This window comes from Cupressus sempervirens, chromosome 7, assembly GCF_028749045.1.
Source record: "Cupressus sempervirens isolate cs-2001-9-10 chromosome 7, ASM2874904v1, whole genome shotgun sequence".
Taxonomy (NCBI): domain Eukaryota; kingdom Viridiplantae; phylum Streptophyta; class Pinopsida; order Cupressales; family Cupressaceae; genus Cupressus; species Cupressus sempervirens.
This window is the reverse complement of record NC_143124.1, coordinates 658,132,747-658,150,131: the sequence shown is the minus strand read 5'-3', so window position 1 is coordinate 658,150,131 and position 17,385 is coordinate 658,132,747. Positions and strand designations below refer to the sequence as shown.

General features: G+C 34.7%; 1 protein-coding gene and 1 long non-coding RNA gene across 3 annotated transcripts in view; one reads left to right on the top strand and one right to left on the bottom strand.

The window, feature by feature from the left end:
* Positions 1 to 17,385, bottom strand: part of LOC149548380 (RNA polymerase II subunit B1 CTD phosphatase RPAP2-like protein) — a 67,389-nt gene that overhangs the window by 38,010 nt on the left and 11,994 nt on the right. Inside the window, exons 2-4 of one of the 2 annotated variants that reach the window (XM_089792460.1) lie at positions 8,116 to 8,610; positions 7,826 to 8,022; positions 7,450 to 7,707 (exon numbers count right to left, since the gene is read on the bottom strand). In XM_089792460.1, the coding sequence (XP_089648586.1) occupies positions 7,450 to 7,707; positions 7,826 to 8,022; positions 8,116 to 8,610 (950 nt within the window). The remainder of the gene's footprint in view (positions 1 to 7,449; positions 7,708 to 7,825; positions 8,023 to 8,115; positions 8,611 to 17,385) is intronic. The other variant, XM_089792461.1, reaches the window with a different exon arrangement.
* LOC149548381 (uncharacterized) lies at positions 290 to 1,416 on the top strand. The gene is made up of 2 exons (XR_016354020.1): positions 290 to 827; positions 1,053 to 1,416. It is a non-coding gene; the product is annotated as an uncharacterized LOC149548381 (long non-coding RNA).

Sequence of the window (17,385 nt, the reverse complement as noted above, 5' to 3'; positions counted from 1 at the left end):
TATTGAAAATGAAAAAAATGTGATACCAAAATATTAGTTTTTCAATAAAATTGTTAGATTCAATGTTTAAACTTTAATATGTCAACAAGGAATATACAATTATTATAATTTGAGGAGAAAATTCTTATTCTTTGATTTAATGCATTATTAAATTTATAATTTATTTAGATAAAAAATAGTTAATAATTTAATGATTTACATAATATAAATAATCTATGTTAAGTAAATTTTGAAATATATATATATATATATATATTTAAATTTACAATATCAATTAAATTACCATGGGGCAAGCCAGTGGTCATACTCCCTAAGAGTCTACCAAACTTTCACGTCTAGATGCAATGAGTGTTGTATTCTATTCATTCTCAGATTTCTGACTAATCGCGGAAAACAACAATGTGCGAAAAAGTAAATGAAATTTTTTGGATGACCTTCGAGCATGGCTTAGATGACCATATCAACTTTGAGTCAAGTGTGTTTTTCACAATAAATGCATAGATAATTCTGCCTTTCCAAGTTTCCTGCAACCTTAATTGCCGACTCTAAAACCTCCCAAAGTTTTATAAAATGCATGTCAATCTGTGTTTTCTGCAATAGATCCCGATAGTTGCAGAGCATGAAACTAAATTGGCTGTCGAGAAAGCAGTTGGAGGAGAGACAACGATGGAGCGAATGTGTACAAACCAGCATAACGACTTCTGGAGCTGAACCCTCACTGAAATGTTTTATATTTTTTTTGTTACTCGCCATTTGAAATCTCAGTCGAACTACATTTAATCTTGCCCTCCGCCATTAAGCCTCTGCTGCTCAATTTCTTTTTCTAGGTAGTTCCACTCCCTCTTCTTTAATTTTTCTAATTCTTTCTGCTTGTAAATTAGGTGTTTCCCAATTTCAGTTGGGGATTCTGCCATTTTTTGTTGTTTTGGTTTATTTAATGAGGAAGCTCTGAACTAATTTCAGTTGGGGAATCTGCCATTCTTTGTTGTTTTGGATTTTTTAATGAGGAAGCTCTGAATTTTATGTGGGAATGCTAGCAACAATGGCTGCAGGCTTTCAGAATAGATCTCGATGCTCAAATCATGAAACAATCGTCTTCCGACAAAATTGGGAGAATAACAAGTCGAAACTCCAGCAGAAGATGACTAAGCCACAACACCACCCAACGATGAAGCTGCAACACCACTGACTATATGCACAAGACATTACAATTCCCCAAGGGTGATTCCCACAATAAATAGCCTATCGGCTAATTAAAAGGGAGTAACCATTGACTATCAAGAAATGATTGTAGACAGCAATTACCAATGGTTATGAAAAAATGTGATTAATGCAGTGTAATTGTAAACAGTCGTCTATTTGAAGAGAGGTATCTCTAAATAAAGATATAAGAGGGAGACCAAACATTCTCAGTCAGGCATCGGGTCATAGATTATTAAATATATATATTGATTACCATCAGATGGAAAAGGAGAAAATTATAAATATATTTCATACTGTTCAAGGAAGAGTAAGGAAGTAAATATTTACAATGCTGGTAACCACTGTGTGACAGTAAATTATATTCATACATATATTTTGTATTTGGCAAGTGTCTGTAACAAGTGTGATTCTATTTTTGGGTTGATTTAGAATAAGAGAATTAACTCGAAGGAACTTGGAGATATTAACTTATTACTTCTACCAAGATAGCATTCATACTTTTTGGGGTTGTTGGATTCAAATTTACAAATTGAGATGATATCTTAGTTGTACTGTAGAAGCCACTTACACGGAAGGATCCATATAAAAATTGCCATTGCTTGAGGAAAAGCAATTTTGGAGAGGGAAGGCCTATCATGTCTCAGTTTCAAGATAGAATTTAATAACAAAATAATTAAATGAAATAAAATTATAATAAGAAATGAATGAATGAATTAAAATATTATAAAAATAAATAATAAATATAATATTAAAATATTAAATAATAATATAAATCAAGTATAATGTGCTATGTAAAGTTGCTTCTCCAGAAAATATATAAAATTCATGTCATTTAATATTTATCTATGTGAACAATATTTTTTAACATGATATCCAACTGCCCATTTGTATAGCAGACAATGTCTTAACAGTTTCTGACAATGTTATCTGGCTTTTCCTCTAAACTACCGTAAATAATCTCTGAAGTACTAGCACCAATTAATTAAAAAAGACCAGAAATAAATTAATTATCGATTATCAAGAAATTATTTCAGAAGCAATTTCCAATTGTTATGAAATAATATGATTAATTCAGTGTACTTGTAAACAGTCGTCCATTTGAAGAGAGGTATCTCTAAGTATATAAAGATATAAGAGGGTGACCAAACATTCTCAATCAGGCATAGGATCATAGATTATAAAATATTTATACTGATTGCCGATCAGATGGAAGAGGAGAAAATTATAAATATGTTTCGTACTCTTCAAAGAAGAATAAGGAAGTAAATATTTACACTGCTGGTAGCACAGTGTGACAGTACATTATCATATCTGTAAGTTAAATACTGATTTACATAATATTATTATTTATACTATTATGTATATATATGAGTTAAAAACTGGTTTACATAATACTATAATATTCAAACAAGAGAAGATATAAATTACATTTTGGCATGGATCATGAAAAAGGAATTAAGGAATTATATATCTACTGAATAGAATGGAATCAAATGATATAAACATATATCCAAATGATATATATATATATATGAATTTTATTAAAAATATATACATCTGAAGCTTATATCCAAATTATACATCTTAACTATACATTTGAAGTATATAATTAAATTTCATATCCCTCACGAATGGAACAGGGGTGGATTGTTTGGCGAAGTGGGCTTCAGAGAATGTGGTTAGTTGGGATATTAGTGGTAGGGATGAGTTACCTTCTAAGCATCGTGGGATTTTTGATCAGCTGTTATTGGAAGACAGGAATATGTAGTGCTGTTGTGGGCCTTTGGCCTTTGCTCTGTAATTTAGACTTGATTGAATAAATTTTTACCCCATTTCAAAAAAAAAAAGTTATATAATTAAATTATATGTCTGAAGGATCTATAACACATGACTAAATGATTTAATATAATTTGAATTGCAAGAATGATCCAACTATAGGAATATAAATAAGTACTCAGATATATAAAACCATATTCAGTATTATTACTATTTCTGCCTGAGAAGAAAAGGAACTGTAATGTTTTCAAGAAGAAGCTTGTGTAAATCCAATCAATGGTATTATTCCCAAGATAGGGTAGGGATCAGTGATCTTGAGCGCCTTGTGGGCATAGTCCCAAGATAGGATAAGGACTTGGGTCTGAAAACTTTGAAGGAACCTATTGTAATTGGTCTTTGAGCATCTTGGTTACACGCCTAATCCTTCATCAAATTGAAGAAGTAATAAAGTCGGCATGGATGTTAATAATGTATATCTTATTACAATGGGATAGATAAAGAGTTCTCTTTACTTGCAATGTCTCAAACTGAATCATAATTCCTTTACTCATTTAGTTTAGGATATTAAATTTAGGTTAAACTGATAATGACTAAGCCTAAGCCAAATAGGGGATGTTACAAAAAACTAAAAAGGATAACTAAAGATTCAACATCCATTTCCAAGGTGGTTAGAAAAGGGAATAGAGCAGGTCCCAGCTGTAGACCATTTAGCAATAGAAATAAGTGCTGTGAGGAGAAGAATCAGCTGCGCAATTGTGTTGATCTCAATGAAAGTTGCCACCTACAAGAATTGGAAGCTACTAATACTTTGAAAAAGTTGTATTATTCGTTTCTAGTATTTTTCTGTGTTTTCTGCTTTTTGTTGTCACTCAGTTGTAGTGTTGTTGATTGTCAGCTATCAATTTGCAGCTTGCTGACATTTTGCTTGTTATAAGAGGTGTCCAAGAACCCTTGAAACTTGCCCTCTTTTCGTCAAACCTACCTACATGTCACAAATCATAGAAAGTGTAACTTATATCACTTAATATTAGCACATTTGAATATGCTTCGATGCTTTTATTATCTCTAAACAAATACCGGCTCAAAATTGGTAAAGAAATGCTCTACCTTGTGAGTTTGGCAGTAAAAAGGAGATTTAGTAGTCCTGACCCCTGTCAATGAGGAGTATGCAACAACATTTGCATCAGAAAATGAGTTTTATCTAGCTCATTGGACCTGTAACACTAACTTTGCATTGCAAACTTGATATCATAAAATCATGTGTGTATCACTGTTCCATGGGAACAAAACCCCCAAAAAAGCCCTAATCTGTAGTATGCTGTCATGTTTTGCCTATTTTTGTTAGTTTTGTGTTTTGCAATGGTTTTGAAATGATACACAAAGTGCACATAATAAAGTAACTTCTGCAGATTTACAACTGAGAAAATTGACCAAACTCAGAAATAGATGAAGCTGAAAATTTCAGATTTAATGTCTGACCTGAAATCACACCTTTTTCCCAAATATAAGAGTAATCCAAATCATTAAAATAGCATAACATGTCTATTTCAAACATGTCCTGGATATGCAGCAATGAAATAGACTGAACTGGTACTGAAATCAGCTAAATGGCACTTGTAGTTTGGATGACAATCTTCAATAACTTCTCCAAAGATCTCAAAACAGATAGAAATGGTAGTGCAGAGTCCAGATCCTAAACACCTCAAACAGCAATAGAAACCTCTTCAAACCCAAGCACCACCTTAGTCTATGCTCACACCACTCCCTAGGTGGTACAACCAGCAATTAGAGGAAATTAACATGTAGATGATTCTTTCAATCTGCTCCTCATGACCGTAAACAACCCAAGGTTTCCGCAAAGAGAAATATACAAAATCACCAAATCAACATATCTCAAGTGAAAGCCAAAACACCAATATATAGTCTAAATGAGAAATTAGAGCAACTCAGACAATAAGATTATCACCTTCGTCCTTTTTAATATTTGATATATCCCTCCTCAAGTGGAAGTAAACCTTTTTGCTCAGAAAACATCACTTAAATCTTTATTTTCTTTTCACTTTAGGAGGCCACGTAAATGACAATAAAATTATATTTTACCATCGTAACTTTGTTGCCCACTTTATTTCACTTATGATAAAGTCACTTTATTGAAATATTTCAGTGAAATAACATAATATTTTTCCCAACCTTAGAAAATTGACCAAATCCCAAAACTAAAGACTCGGCACTCAAAGTTGAGAGAAGGCTGAGATTGAGTCTAATACGCAAAATAGTACTTCCTATAAATAGAAATAAGCTAAAAACAGCCAAACCCATCCAAACTATGAAACTGAAGATACTGCACTCTATAGCTGAGGAAAACTGAGTCAAAGACCAGTCAAATATTGCATTTACTGTAAATGGTTATATGCTAAAAATAGAAATGCTCCCCAAAGGTCTTGAGATTGAAGATGCAATTTTCAAGCTGAAAGGAGAATGAAGCTATGACTAATTGCCTAAAACAGGGGTTTCGCAGAATACAATTACTAAATAGTAAAAACACTAATTGCTAAATATAAGTTATCCAAAACTGCCAACTGACCAAACGATGTCCCAACTGACACTTTCCAAAAATAACAAGTCTCGGACATGCTGTCCAAAGTGACTCCAGAAAGAGTCATCTGTGTCCATTAATCCATCTGAGCACGCTGTCGACATCAATGTACTCCTCTGATCCTACAAATACCAGCAAAGAAAGCTAGCATGGCATGCCCCAGGACCCCACTGAGGGTACTGCCTCAAGAGCAGAATCTCAAGATTGAGTTTTGGCAGTACCAAAGATGGAGGCACCTGATGATTGCCCAAATGAGTTACATTCAGTGACGTGTATGGACCAAGAATCATCGGCAACAAATACTCTCCACAAAGGGTGGAAATCAACATATATCTCATGCTGTTGATTTTAGGAGGTGCCACAATATAATACCAACCAGTGACAAGTAATGTGAACAGTATTCACAGTTCTGTTGCTGTATAAGTTCAATATCACAGATTCACAAGTGCACCCATTTTCGTAGAAACCAAAATCGGGTGTAACTAGCTTTCATATGCAAACAGAATGCAGAAGTTTATATGTTGCCTTGTAAATATCAGCTCAGACAGATGAATCTGATGCACTATCTAATAATGTGCATGCTCAGCCATTCCCACTTAAAAGTAAGTGATTCATGTGAAAGGGAACATCATTTGCACTTAGATTATATAAACAATCAATAAAGTCACCATTTATTAATTTCCTTTCAATTTGCATATCAATGAGGGCTCTAGATTCAAAATATTCAGTGGCAATCGCTGGACATATCAGCATGGCAAGCTTTGTGATGGTTGCCAGTCAATACCCACTCTTAGGATTTTGTTGCGGAAGTTTATATGTTGCCGTGTAAATATCACCTCAGAGTCTCAGACTGATGAATCAGATACACCATCTAATAATGTTCATGCCCAGCCATTCCCACTTAAATGTAAGTGATTCATGTGAAAGGGGACATCGTTTGCACTAAGATTATATAAACAATCAATAACTCACCTTTTATTTATGCCCTTTCAATTTGCATATCAATGACGGCTTCTAGATTCAAAATATTCATTGGCAGTCACTGGAGATATAAGCATGGCAAGTTTTGTGATGGCTGCAATGCAATCCCCACCCTAAGGTATTGCTAAGATATTCTGAACTTTCTAGGTCTTAGAAAGTTGAATAAATATTCTAAACCCTCTAGGGCTTAGAAAGTTGCATAAATATTGTTAACAAGATCATGCACATGATTTTAGCTATGTATATTCTTAATCATGTTGCAACCCATCATTTGTGTGTGCTGATATAGAGGGGATTTCTTTATTAGTGCATCAACTTAGTAATAAAGAGATGAGATAAGAAAAATGTTTCACTTGCTAGAGCCTATTGTAGCCACAATTAATAACAGTTTCAAGTTCACATTGTCTCAAAATAGTATTTTTTGATGGTGTTGAATATCAACAGAGTTTCCTTTTCTTGGTATCCTCTCAACTCACATATCATTTGCCAACATAATAGCAAACAGTCATGCTCTTGTGAATTTGTATAAGGTCCAAGTTTAGTGGTCTAAGTGTAATGAAAGCAATAGTTATTGCAATGAACAATCAATTACTTAAACATCTAGTACACCATCCAAGATTGAGCATCCCAATCATTTATTTGGCATCTACTCTACCATCAAAGATTGACCATCCCACTAAAAAATCACACCAAATTCGACCTACTAGAGAGCACATCTAACTGGATTTCTAATTAATATTTTCTTCCCCAGCAATTCGAAATCTGAAATTGTTATCTGAAACAAAAACGCTAATTCATCCTAAAGATGGTGCCTTTGGTAATAAAGCATTCAGTGCTACTTTGATAGTAATCCTACTTCAAACTCCGTGTTAAGAATTTTTCAATGGTCATACCAGAGATTGCTCCAAAGTTGAAATTGAGGTCGACAATCTTAGAGACTGAACCATTCCTGCCAATGCACGTGAAATCCAGCTTGCTAACGTTCTCTCAATCTCAGCCGACAAACTAGAAATAATCTTGTGAGGATATTCTCTTCCATTAACTATTAAAGTGTCGTCTTCATCACTTTCATCTCTACCATAGAGATAAGCCACTGAAGAAGCTGTAATCCATCTGTCAAAAGCCATCCACATTGTTGCAAATGGAGAGAGCTGCAGATGGTAAACACAGAAAATGAATAGATTTGCATAGTCCATAAAACTACTATTAGGTAAATTTTGTGCGAAAGTGTAAATGCAACAGAAAAACCCAGTAGATAAGTCCACTCACCTCCAAATAAAAACCTTCTGGCGGAGAATCATACCAGCAGTTTTGTGCTTCATAACTTTCATCATCTGCACTAGAAAGTATCCTTGGCCAAATTTGGTGTTTTTCTGATGAATCAAACATTTCTACTTCATCGTCCAATTCTTCAGGATTTCTACAGTCAGTGCAAGGAAGTATGGAAATTCCTGCCTTGGCAGCTGCTATACAGGGGACAAATGCGTGTTAGTCTTTTACTGGTACATACAAAGATTCTATAATAAGTAATAAGTAATTATAGAAACAGCAAGCTTTACCTGCTTCATTAGCTACAATCTCCCCTGAAACAACTGCATCGGCTGCTTCTGTTAGTGCCTTTGCAATTGCCTCTGCTGATTCAAACCGGACAGCACTAGCATTTTCCCCACTGAACTCTGGCTTGACAGGTTCCATGCTCATGCCATCATTATCAAATGTATCAGACTGTTTTTTGCTGTCTAATCCAGGAGAAACAATAGTGAATGACTTTTCTGAATTATCCACACTGTCATTCTCAAGTGATCTGTCAAATTCTGTTTCATCAGCCCATGTAACATTTCGACTCAACTGTTTTATTGGTCCAGACTTCATAGCAGATTTCAACTTTGACATATCCTCATTCCTTTCTGAGTTTTGATCTCTTTGATCTGGAAGCTGGCCTGCAAAAGAATCTGAAACTACCTGACCACATGGTTCCCCACAAATTATGCTGCTGGTGAAATCAACCTCACTCTTTGGAACTACTTTTTGAGTGCTCTTAGTTTTCTTGGCCCCTGGAAGAAAATATCATATATTTCAAATAAACAAAAGGACTAACATGACAAATAATGTGCTCATATAGGAATTAATGCATTAATGTTCTATATAAGAAGAAATTGTTAAATTCCCTATACAAAAATAAAGATGTTTCATTTTAGTCAAATTGAACTAAAAATTGGTTCTAGCTACTTAGTTATTCAGTAGAAAATATTGAAAACAACTGAAGAATGAATAAATAAACCTTCCATTCCTAAATGACACAGAAAAGGACTTACTTTCATGTGAATTCTCTAGTGGACAATTGAAGTCATTCACAATTCTAAACTATGCATTTTCTTAAAATCATTGGCATACTTTCATGCTGCAGATTAAGTCCATCGGTAAAGCAGACATTTGAAGTATGTAAACCCAAAACCCATGAAAATTTTTAAAATACAGGAGAAGGAATTGTTGATGGATGTTTTATTACCACACCAACACAAAATAAGGTGCCAAAAACACTCTATCCTCTCTTGATCAAAATCACCACATATGCTAAGATTGCAAAGAATATCATAGAGACAACTCCAAGGTTAATACTGTGAACTTGCGACTTCAATATGGATGAGCTCATTTGGCTTGATGTATGTTGCTTATGCCAAGAGACTTACACCAATTCACTCTAGACTTCGTCAACTTATGAGAATGATATTGCAATAAAGTACTTGATCCTAACCTAACAAGACTTTCGAAACAAAATGCAAATAGATAAAGGTTTAGGAATGTTATTCAAAATCTACAAAGCAAGAGACCATGAACATGTTTGTGAACTGTACTACACTTAGTTTGTCATCAACTTCCACCAAGCTAGTGCAATCTTCAAAGGTGAGCAATAGATGTTCAAAACACTACTAACACCAACACCATTCATAGATGCATATCAATGTGTATTAAAATTAAAATGTACTATTTCTAATGATCTTAGTGAGTTTAGTTTTATTAGTAAGTTTCTATTTTCATATTCAATTAACGATTATTTTGTTAAAAAACATCATCTTGTACTTTTCTATTCTCCATTGTTTAGTATCAAACTATCAAGTTTTACAACATGGTATCAAATTGGGTCTGGGTCTAACTCCCTCACAGGAGGCTCAGGGTCATGTGGCTTGCATCTACTTGCATGTTGTTTGCATGCAAGTTGCATGATGTTTGCATGTATTGTTTTCCACGCAAAGTGTTTTCTTATTTTACTGCGTGATGAAGTTTGGGAGTTTTCTGAGGTGTTTTACCACACAAAGTCTGGTGTTTTGTGGCGCTAAGAATTCTATAAAAGGCTGTTTTGTTTGCCTCTGTTGTGACCTATTTAAAATTTTCTAAAATGTGAGGGTTTTGCATTATTTTATCCTAAAAAATTACTGATGGGTTTTAATAATTTTTTCCCTTAAAAAAATTTGATGGGTTTCAATAAAGTTTTACCTTAAAAATCCTAGGGGGGTTTTATAATTTTTGTCCATGATAAATAATTGTGGGTTTTGGGATTTTTTTGCCTCAAAAATCGTTTGTAAAAGGGGTTTACTTTTTCCCTAAAAAACCAAAAGTTTATGCCAAGGTTGCATGGGTACTTGTACCCACACCCCTGGTACTCATACCCACATACCCAAGTACCGGGTACGCGTATCCCAAGTAGCGGGTACTTGGTGGAGAGCATCATAGCTAAGGACCTTGATTGAGATTTCTGAAAAAAAAATTCAGTTTTTTGTTTGTGTATCAGCTCGTTGTTTATCAAGCTTAATTCAATACCTAATCAGTTCGAAACTTCGATTGCATATTGATTAACAATAAACTTTATCACTGTTCAAGCATAAGTTTATCATTTCCAATATGTCATCATCATATGATTTATGATCTTGTTCATGTTTAAAGTTTTCCTTTTCTATTATTAGTTTATCAAGCTTAATTCAATACCTAATCAGTTTGAAACTTTGATAGAAGATTGATCAACAATAAACGTTATCACTGTTAAAGCCAGAAATTTATCATTTGCAATATGTCCTTGTCATATGATTTATGATCTTCTTGTTCATGTTTAAGGTCTGCCTTCTATGTTATGCATCTAAACATTTATCATAAATTATTATTACAAACATATAACAAATCTGAAACTGAAAACAATACATTACATTTGCAAACTTTATCACTGTTCTTGATTTGAAAAATCATTGTCATGACTCATAAATTCAGGTTTTCTATAAATATAAAAGTATAATTAAAAATAAAGTTTGACATACCCAAGTACCCCCGTCCCCTATTATAAAAAATAGCTGTACCTGTACCCATACCCTAAGTACCCCAAGTACCCCTGTCCCCGTGTAACCTTGGTTTATGCTGATCCGTGTCTGGGATTTTTGTGTCAGCTACACTTATTGCTCACCTTCAAAGATTGCACTAGCTTGGCGGAAGTTGGTGACAAAACTGAGTCTAATACAGTTCACAAACATGTTCATGTTCTCTTGCTTTGTAGGATTAAAATAAGATTCCTAAACCTTTATCTTTTTGCTGCATTAAGAGTTCTATAAAAGGCCGTTTTGTTTGCCTCTGTTGTATTTATAATTTTCTACAGTGTGAGGATTTTGCATGATTTTATCCTTCAAAAATTACTATTGTGTTTTAATCATTTTTCCCTTAAAAAAACTTGATGTGTTCTAATCTAAGTTACAAGGGTTCACCCCTCGACCCTCCAGGCCAGCCCAGGTTTGAACTGGTCCATGGTTTGAGGCTGGTTCACTGGGTGGTCCAGGCAGGGTTCAATTTTTTCCCAGCTGCTTTGAACTTCTTGGAACACAGTTTGAACCCAGGCAGACAATGCTGAAAACCGACGAACAAAGTTCGAACCGCATGAATTCTGGGCCCGCAAACAGCAAAAGAGCGATTTTTTTGCAAAATTTAATAACTTTATGGTGTCCACAACCCTAAAAGATTGTTACGAAATGCTTTTGGTGGCCTCCCATTGTCACTTTTTGTTTCAAAACAGGTTTATGGTACTATGCAATGTGTTTATGCTACTACACTACATTCTAATTTTAACTCATGCTTCATATATGTGTGTGTGTGTGTGTGTGTGTGTGTTTATGCTACTACGTTACATTCTAATTTTAACTCATGCTTCATATGTGTGTATGTGTGTGTGTGTATATGTATTTATCACTTTTTGTTTCCAAACAGGTTTATGGTACTATGCAATGTATTTATGCTACTAAGCTACATTCTAATTTTAACTCATGCTTCATATATATATATATATATATATATATATATATATATATATATATATATATATATATATATATATATATATTTTACATGTTTTTGTACTAACGAACCCAAACCCCTTTCCAAAATTTTGACCAACTTGCAAACTGCTTCTCAACCTTCAAACTTGGAACCATACTCGAACTAACAACTTAGGTTTTTAATAAAGTTTTCCCTTACAAAATTTGGGAGGGTTTTATAATTTTGTCCATGAAAATTTATTGTGGGTTTTGTGTGATTTTTGCCTCGAAAATCATTTTGTACAAGGGTTTTACTTTTTTCCTAGAAAAACAAAAGTTTTGTTAGTTGATCCATGTCTAGTTTTTATCATTTTTTCTCCTCAAAATTGTGTTTAGTTTTTTGATGTTACGCTCAAAAAAAATTTCAAGGTTTTTTATTTTTCCCAAAAATAATCATGAATATTGTTGTTGGTCTCAAGATTTATTTTTTTCCTGAAAAAATCATTGAAGGGTTTTGGCAATTTTTCCCACAAAATCATGATTTTTTGTAGTTGTTTTGGATTGCACTTAGAGTTGCTAGGGCAATAGTCTAGTGTTTGCCAATTTGTCCTCAAAATCGTGGTTTTAGTTTAATCTCGGTGGCTTTGGCTATAAGGTATGCCAGGTTGGATGGTTTGTGGTTATCATGGTCATTTTCAAAAGTTTTGTAGATTCGGGAAGGATCTCAATGGAAAGTTCATGTTGCAAAGCATTGTAATGAGAAGGGGGTAGCCTTCTATGCATCCATTATCAAAAGGCCTACAAATTGTCTTATGTAGGATAGTTAGTACGATGACCATTAAGGGAGGGTATTAAAAGAATAATATAATGTTTCTAATGGTTATCTCTAGTGAGTTTAGTCTCGTTAATTTTTTTTTGTATTCAATTAACAATTGTTTGTTTCAAACATAAGGAAACATTTGAGTGGCATAAGATGTAAACATAGAAAATATCAAGATAATAATATTACTTAATGTTATAATAAACAAATTAAAATGATTTATGTGCTACAAATGAAAGAGTGGGAGGAGCATAGGCACTAGAGTTTTAAAGAACAGGGGAGTTGATGATGGCGGAAATTTTGGCTAGGGTGTTGTTGATGGCAATGGCTGGAGTATGGGGCTTCATGGCTTGTTCCTTTTGTGTGAGGGTCTAAGGGTTTCATTTTTCCATAGGCTTCAACGGTAAGAGTTTTTAATTCTATTTTCTAGATTCAGAGATTGTTGGGTTCGATTTAATTACTTATGAGTTTTTCTTTGTGCCTTCCTTAGGAGATGATTTGACTAGTTGCATCTAGGCTGTCTTCCTTGGAATAAGTCAATGTCTTTCCTAGTGTGACCCTTTAGTGGCTCTGCTTGCGAGTGAAAGTGTTTTAGTGGTGGTTCAAGGGCTTTAATGGCTATAGGGGGGGCTTTGGTGTGGGTTGTTGTGGTCTTTTGGGCCTATTCCTCCCTTCGTGTGGATTGAGACTATCCTTTCAAGGTTTCTACTCCTTGGTGTAGCAGTGTTTGGCTTTGCAGGCATGACCCTTTTTGGGGTTTGAGCTTTTTTACTGGAGTCCCTTTGACTCTCATTGTTAGTGGTTGTTCCTATTGGTTTCACATGGTTGTGCAGCCTTTTTGGTTTGATGTTCAAGAGTTTAGTGGCTAGGATGCTATAATGGGTCTTGTTGATTTTTGTTGAATCTTGAGGCAATTATATGTGGGCTCTGGTGTTTCTTTTGATGGTACTTCAACAATGCTTATTGTCACCTTGGCCTCCTTTTGGAGGTTTGTTCACAAAATCTTTGGTTTTAATGGTGCTTTGGTGGGAAGATGTCTGTTAGTTTTATACTCTTCTCCCCCCAATTTTTTATTTTTAATATTGACTTCCCTTAAGGATGATGATTTTTGTGGGAATTTGCCCATACACTCCTATTTAAGGATACTTTGTCTCCATTGTTTAATATTAAACTATCAAGTTTTATAGCAATGTGTAAGCAATAATTGAAGTTGGGCTTATTAATCTCCTAGATATGGATTAGATAAGTTGAGTTTTGAAAAGATTGATTCAGAATTTCTTTCATCCATCTAAATTACTTTAAACAAATTTTAACTAAATCGAGAGATAAAAGAACCACACAACACTTCACAATTTTCACTAAATCACCACACTTCAATCATTTGGTTCAATTATGGTAATATCTCAGTGACAATTCTCCATAAATACCTTTTACAAATGAGGAGTGGGGTTTATATAGGATCCCTAAATACAATGGATGACCAAAAACAATTTGAAACAAATGGCTCAAATTGACTCACCAAAAACCATAATTAGGGTTGCTACAAACATTTAATGCTCATCCAGTGACAATAAGGCACCACCTAGTGACCCATTGAGAAAATTCAATGCCATGAGAACCAATGAGAAAATTACACCGTGGCAATACTTTCAAAGCACTTCACATGTCAACTTTAAATATCAATTCTACTTTATTTGTAGGAATTTTTCATTGTTATTAGACTCATTCTCCTGGATGTCTAGACCTTGCGATAGTCGGGTTCTTTATGTTTGGCCCTTCACCGTTTGAGATTCCCTATCATCCTACCTTTGAACTTGATCCTTGAGATATTCTCAAAATTGTTCTTATCCTGATTGTTGTCCTTGATCCTCTTGGAGTGGTTTAAATTCCTTCGAATTTGATCTCCTTGAGCTAATCCTCCTTTGCTGCTTCAGATTCCTAGCTATCTTCATGTTCATGGTAATCCTTCCACATCCTTGAGATGAACCTGCTTAGAATTGATCATCTTGAGCTTCATTATGTCGAGCCCTTCTTGTTGATCCTTGTTCATCAATTTCTTCTTTGTCCATCACCCCACACTCTTCCTTCCCTTTCCTTGCACCAATCAATTCTTTGAAGGGACTTGTTTTCTTCATGGTCTTTGAATTTCCCTTGTCCTTGAAGTTGCCCATGAATTCATTTTTATCCTTAAACCCAAACATGTTCTAATATCCAACCTGATAACTTGATCTTCAAATAACTCTTGAATTCAAGCTTGATCTTTGAATCTTTCTTTGTCCAGGCTTCCTTTGTCTCCTCTGAGGTGTTATCCTTCTTTGTGATTAACCTCTCTATGTTAGTCCTCTTCACCCTTCTATCAGCCATTATCCTCTATGAAGCTTGAAGATAGTATTTTGCAAATAAATCTGATTAAGAAACTAACTTCAGACTTTACTATACATGATTTCACAATTAATTTGGAGGTTTCTGACATAGAAAATAAAAGTTTAAAAGTAGCAAACGAGGTTTATAATCTGAAAACAAACGTTTGAAAGTCTCAGGATAAGTTCTAAATATCAAATCCACAGACATGTCTTGTAAACTCAGAAAATCAGCCTTAAACCTTGTAAAATACAATACAAGTGCTGGCTCTAAGACCTGATCATGAAGACAATAATTAAAGACTGACTGGTCCTTGTATCGAATTTTGAAGAGAAGTCTGAGAACAAAAAACCAAACCTTTCACCACTAAATATGGGTCTGATTTCCTGAGACCAAGTTTGAAACAAGCTTTTCTGGATGCCTCTTCCTTGAACCAATCAATTTTCCTTGCAAGAAACGTTCCTCTTTGTGCCTTACGATGAATTTGAGTAAAGGCAAGCCTTTAAAATTTTTTGATTTTTCTACTAGAAATTGCAACCCTTAGGAATGTCCAGACTTGAGTCTAAAATTTGCCTTGGTCTTTCTGTATGAAAGGAACAGATCAGATGTTGCACTCCCTATGATCACTTTATTTCTTTCTTCCAACTTCTGATTTTTTCTTCCCATAATCACTGCCCCTGCCTTAGTAGGGTTTCAGACCATGGTCTGAAGAATGATATCTACAAATTGGTGAAGCTTCGATCCTAATCTCTGATTTTTCTTTCAAATCTGCAGCATTGTATGATGAAGATATAATTCTCAGTCTTCAACTTCAATTTGTATTCTTCAAATACCTGCTATTTTCTTCATTTCTGATTTTTCTTCACACAATTGATGCATCCTCTTGATTGCCCAGATAGAACTCCTCAACATAGTAATTTGCTAATGGCTCCTCTTAATAAATTAGTCCTGTTTGCCATCTTTTGACTTTCCAACTTAAGTCAACCTCCTGCACTGTACTTCCTTGCTGCTGTTTGATGTCCTTTTAGAGGGATTTTGACTTTGGTTTACATCTCCACAACTGTAGGATAAAAGATCTTTGTTTCTTAAAACCTCAGGACTCATGCAAATTAACTTTCAATTAATTTCCCCTTAATTTAGATTTAATTTCATTCTCAGAAATTTACCAAGTCTCTAAATGTCATGTCCCCTCTTTAGCTCTGTCTGGCAATGACATGAGAGTTAGCCTATTATGGAGTCTCGTAGGCTTGCAGTGGTGATCAGGGACTCAGTTAGGGTTTTCAATGTCCGGATTTGGTATTACAAGCAGTAGTAGATCAGTTGAGAGCAATTCCTTGATTTTAGGAGGCAGTTCCTTGATTGAAGGAGGAGATTCCTACCTTTTAGGAGGTGGTGACATTTCTAGAGTTGAGGTTCTATGAGATCACCCCCTAGTCTCAATTTCAAGAGATTTGGCTATGTTCCCTATTTTTAGGAGTATCCCTAGATTTGAGGGTGAGACTGCCAGTTGACCCAAGTTGTCCGGCATCAATTACAAGCAGGTAACTCAGTTTCATGTTTTAGAGGTGTTTGGGTTGTTCCTTGGCTACTTGGGAAACAGTTTAATATATTTAAATATTCTCTTAAGTTAGCATTTTGATAATTTAAAAAAGGCTAAGTGTTTAGCCATTTTGGAGTAATAAGGAGTTTCCTGGCTCCATTTGGATTGATTTGCCTATGTGTGTGAGCTCGTTGGAAAGAGATGAGTCTCTACTATTTGATTATCACTTGTCGGGACTTACTTGATGCTTAGAGCTATTTGTCATTAATAAAGTAATGATTTGCTTCTATTTGGACGCCTTTATTGGGAAATAATGTTATATTATAAAGTTCAAATGAAATCCACTTTATAGTTCTTTTAGAGTTCAATTTTCCTTAGAGAGGGGATATAAGGAGATGGTAACCTAAAGGTGAGTATCTTTCATCTTTTTGTCAACCTATTTGGATGGCATTGCTCTAAAAGAGCATTCCTCACTTAGGACACAAACCCTGGTGCTGAGAGCAAATTTGTTGGGGTGTAGCCCTCAACAAGATCACGTTCGAAAGTTCTTATACATACAGTTTGATCAAGGCAGAAGATCAATTTCTAGTATTGCAATCACACTTTGCAAGCAGTAGATTTTTAGAGAAGGCGGACACTTTGGTTCAGCCTGGCATTTCCTTATAGCAACTCACATGAGGAATTATGGGGTGTTTATTTGCAGCAGACTGGATTTGTTTTACTGCAACAGCTTGGGCTTTATCATTTGAACTTGTTTGGCTGTAGCTGGTTCCCATCTCCAGCTGGCGGCAACCTTATTTGAAGTACATCTGTATTGGTA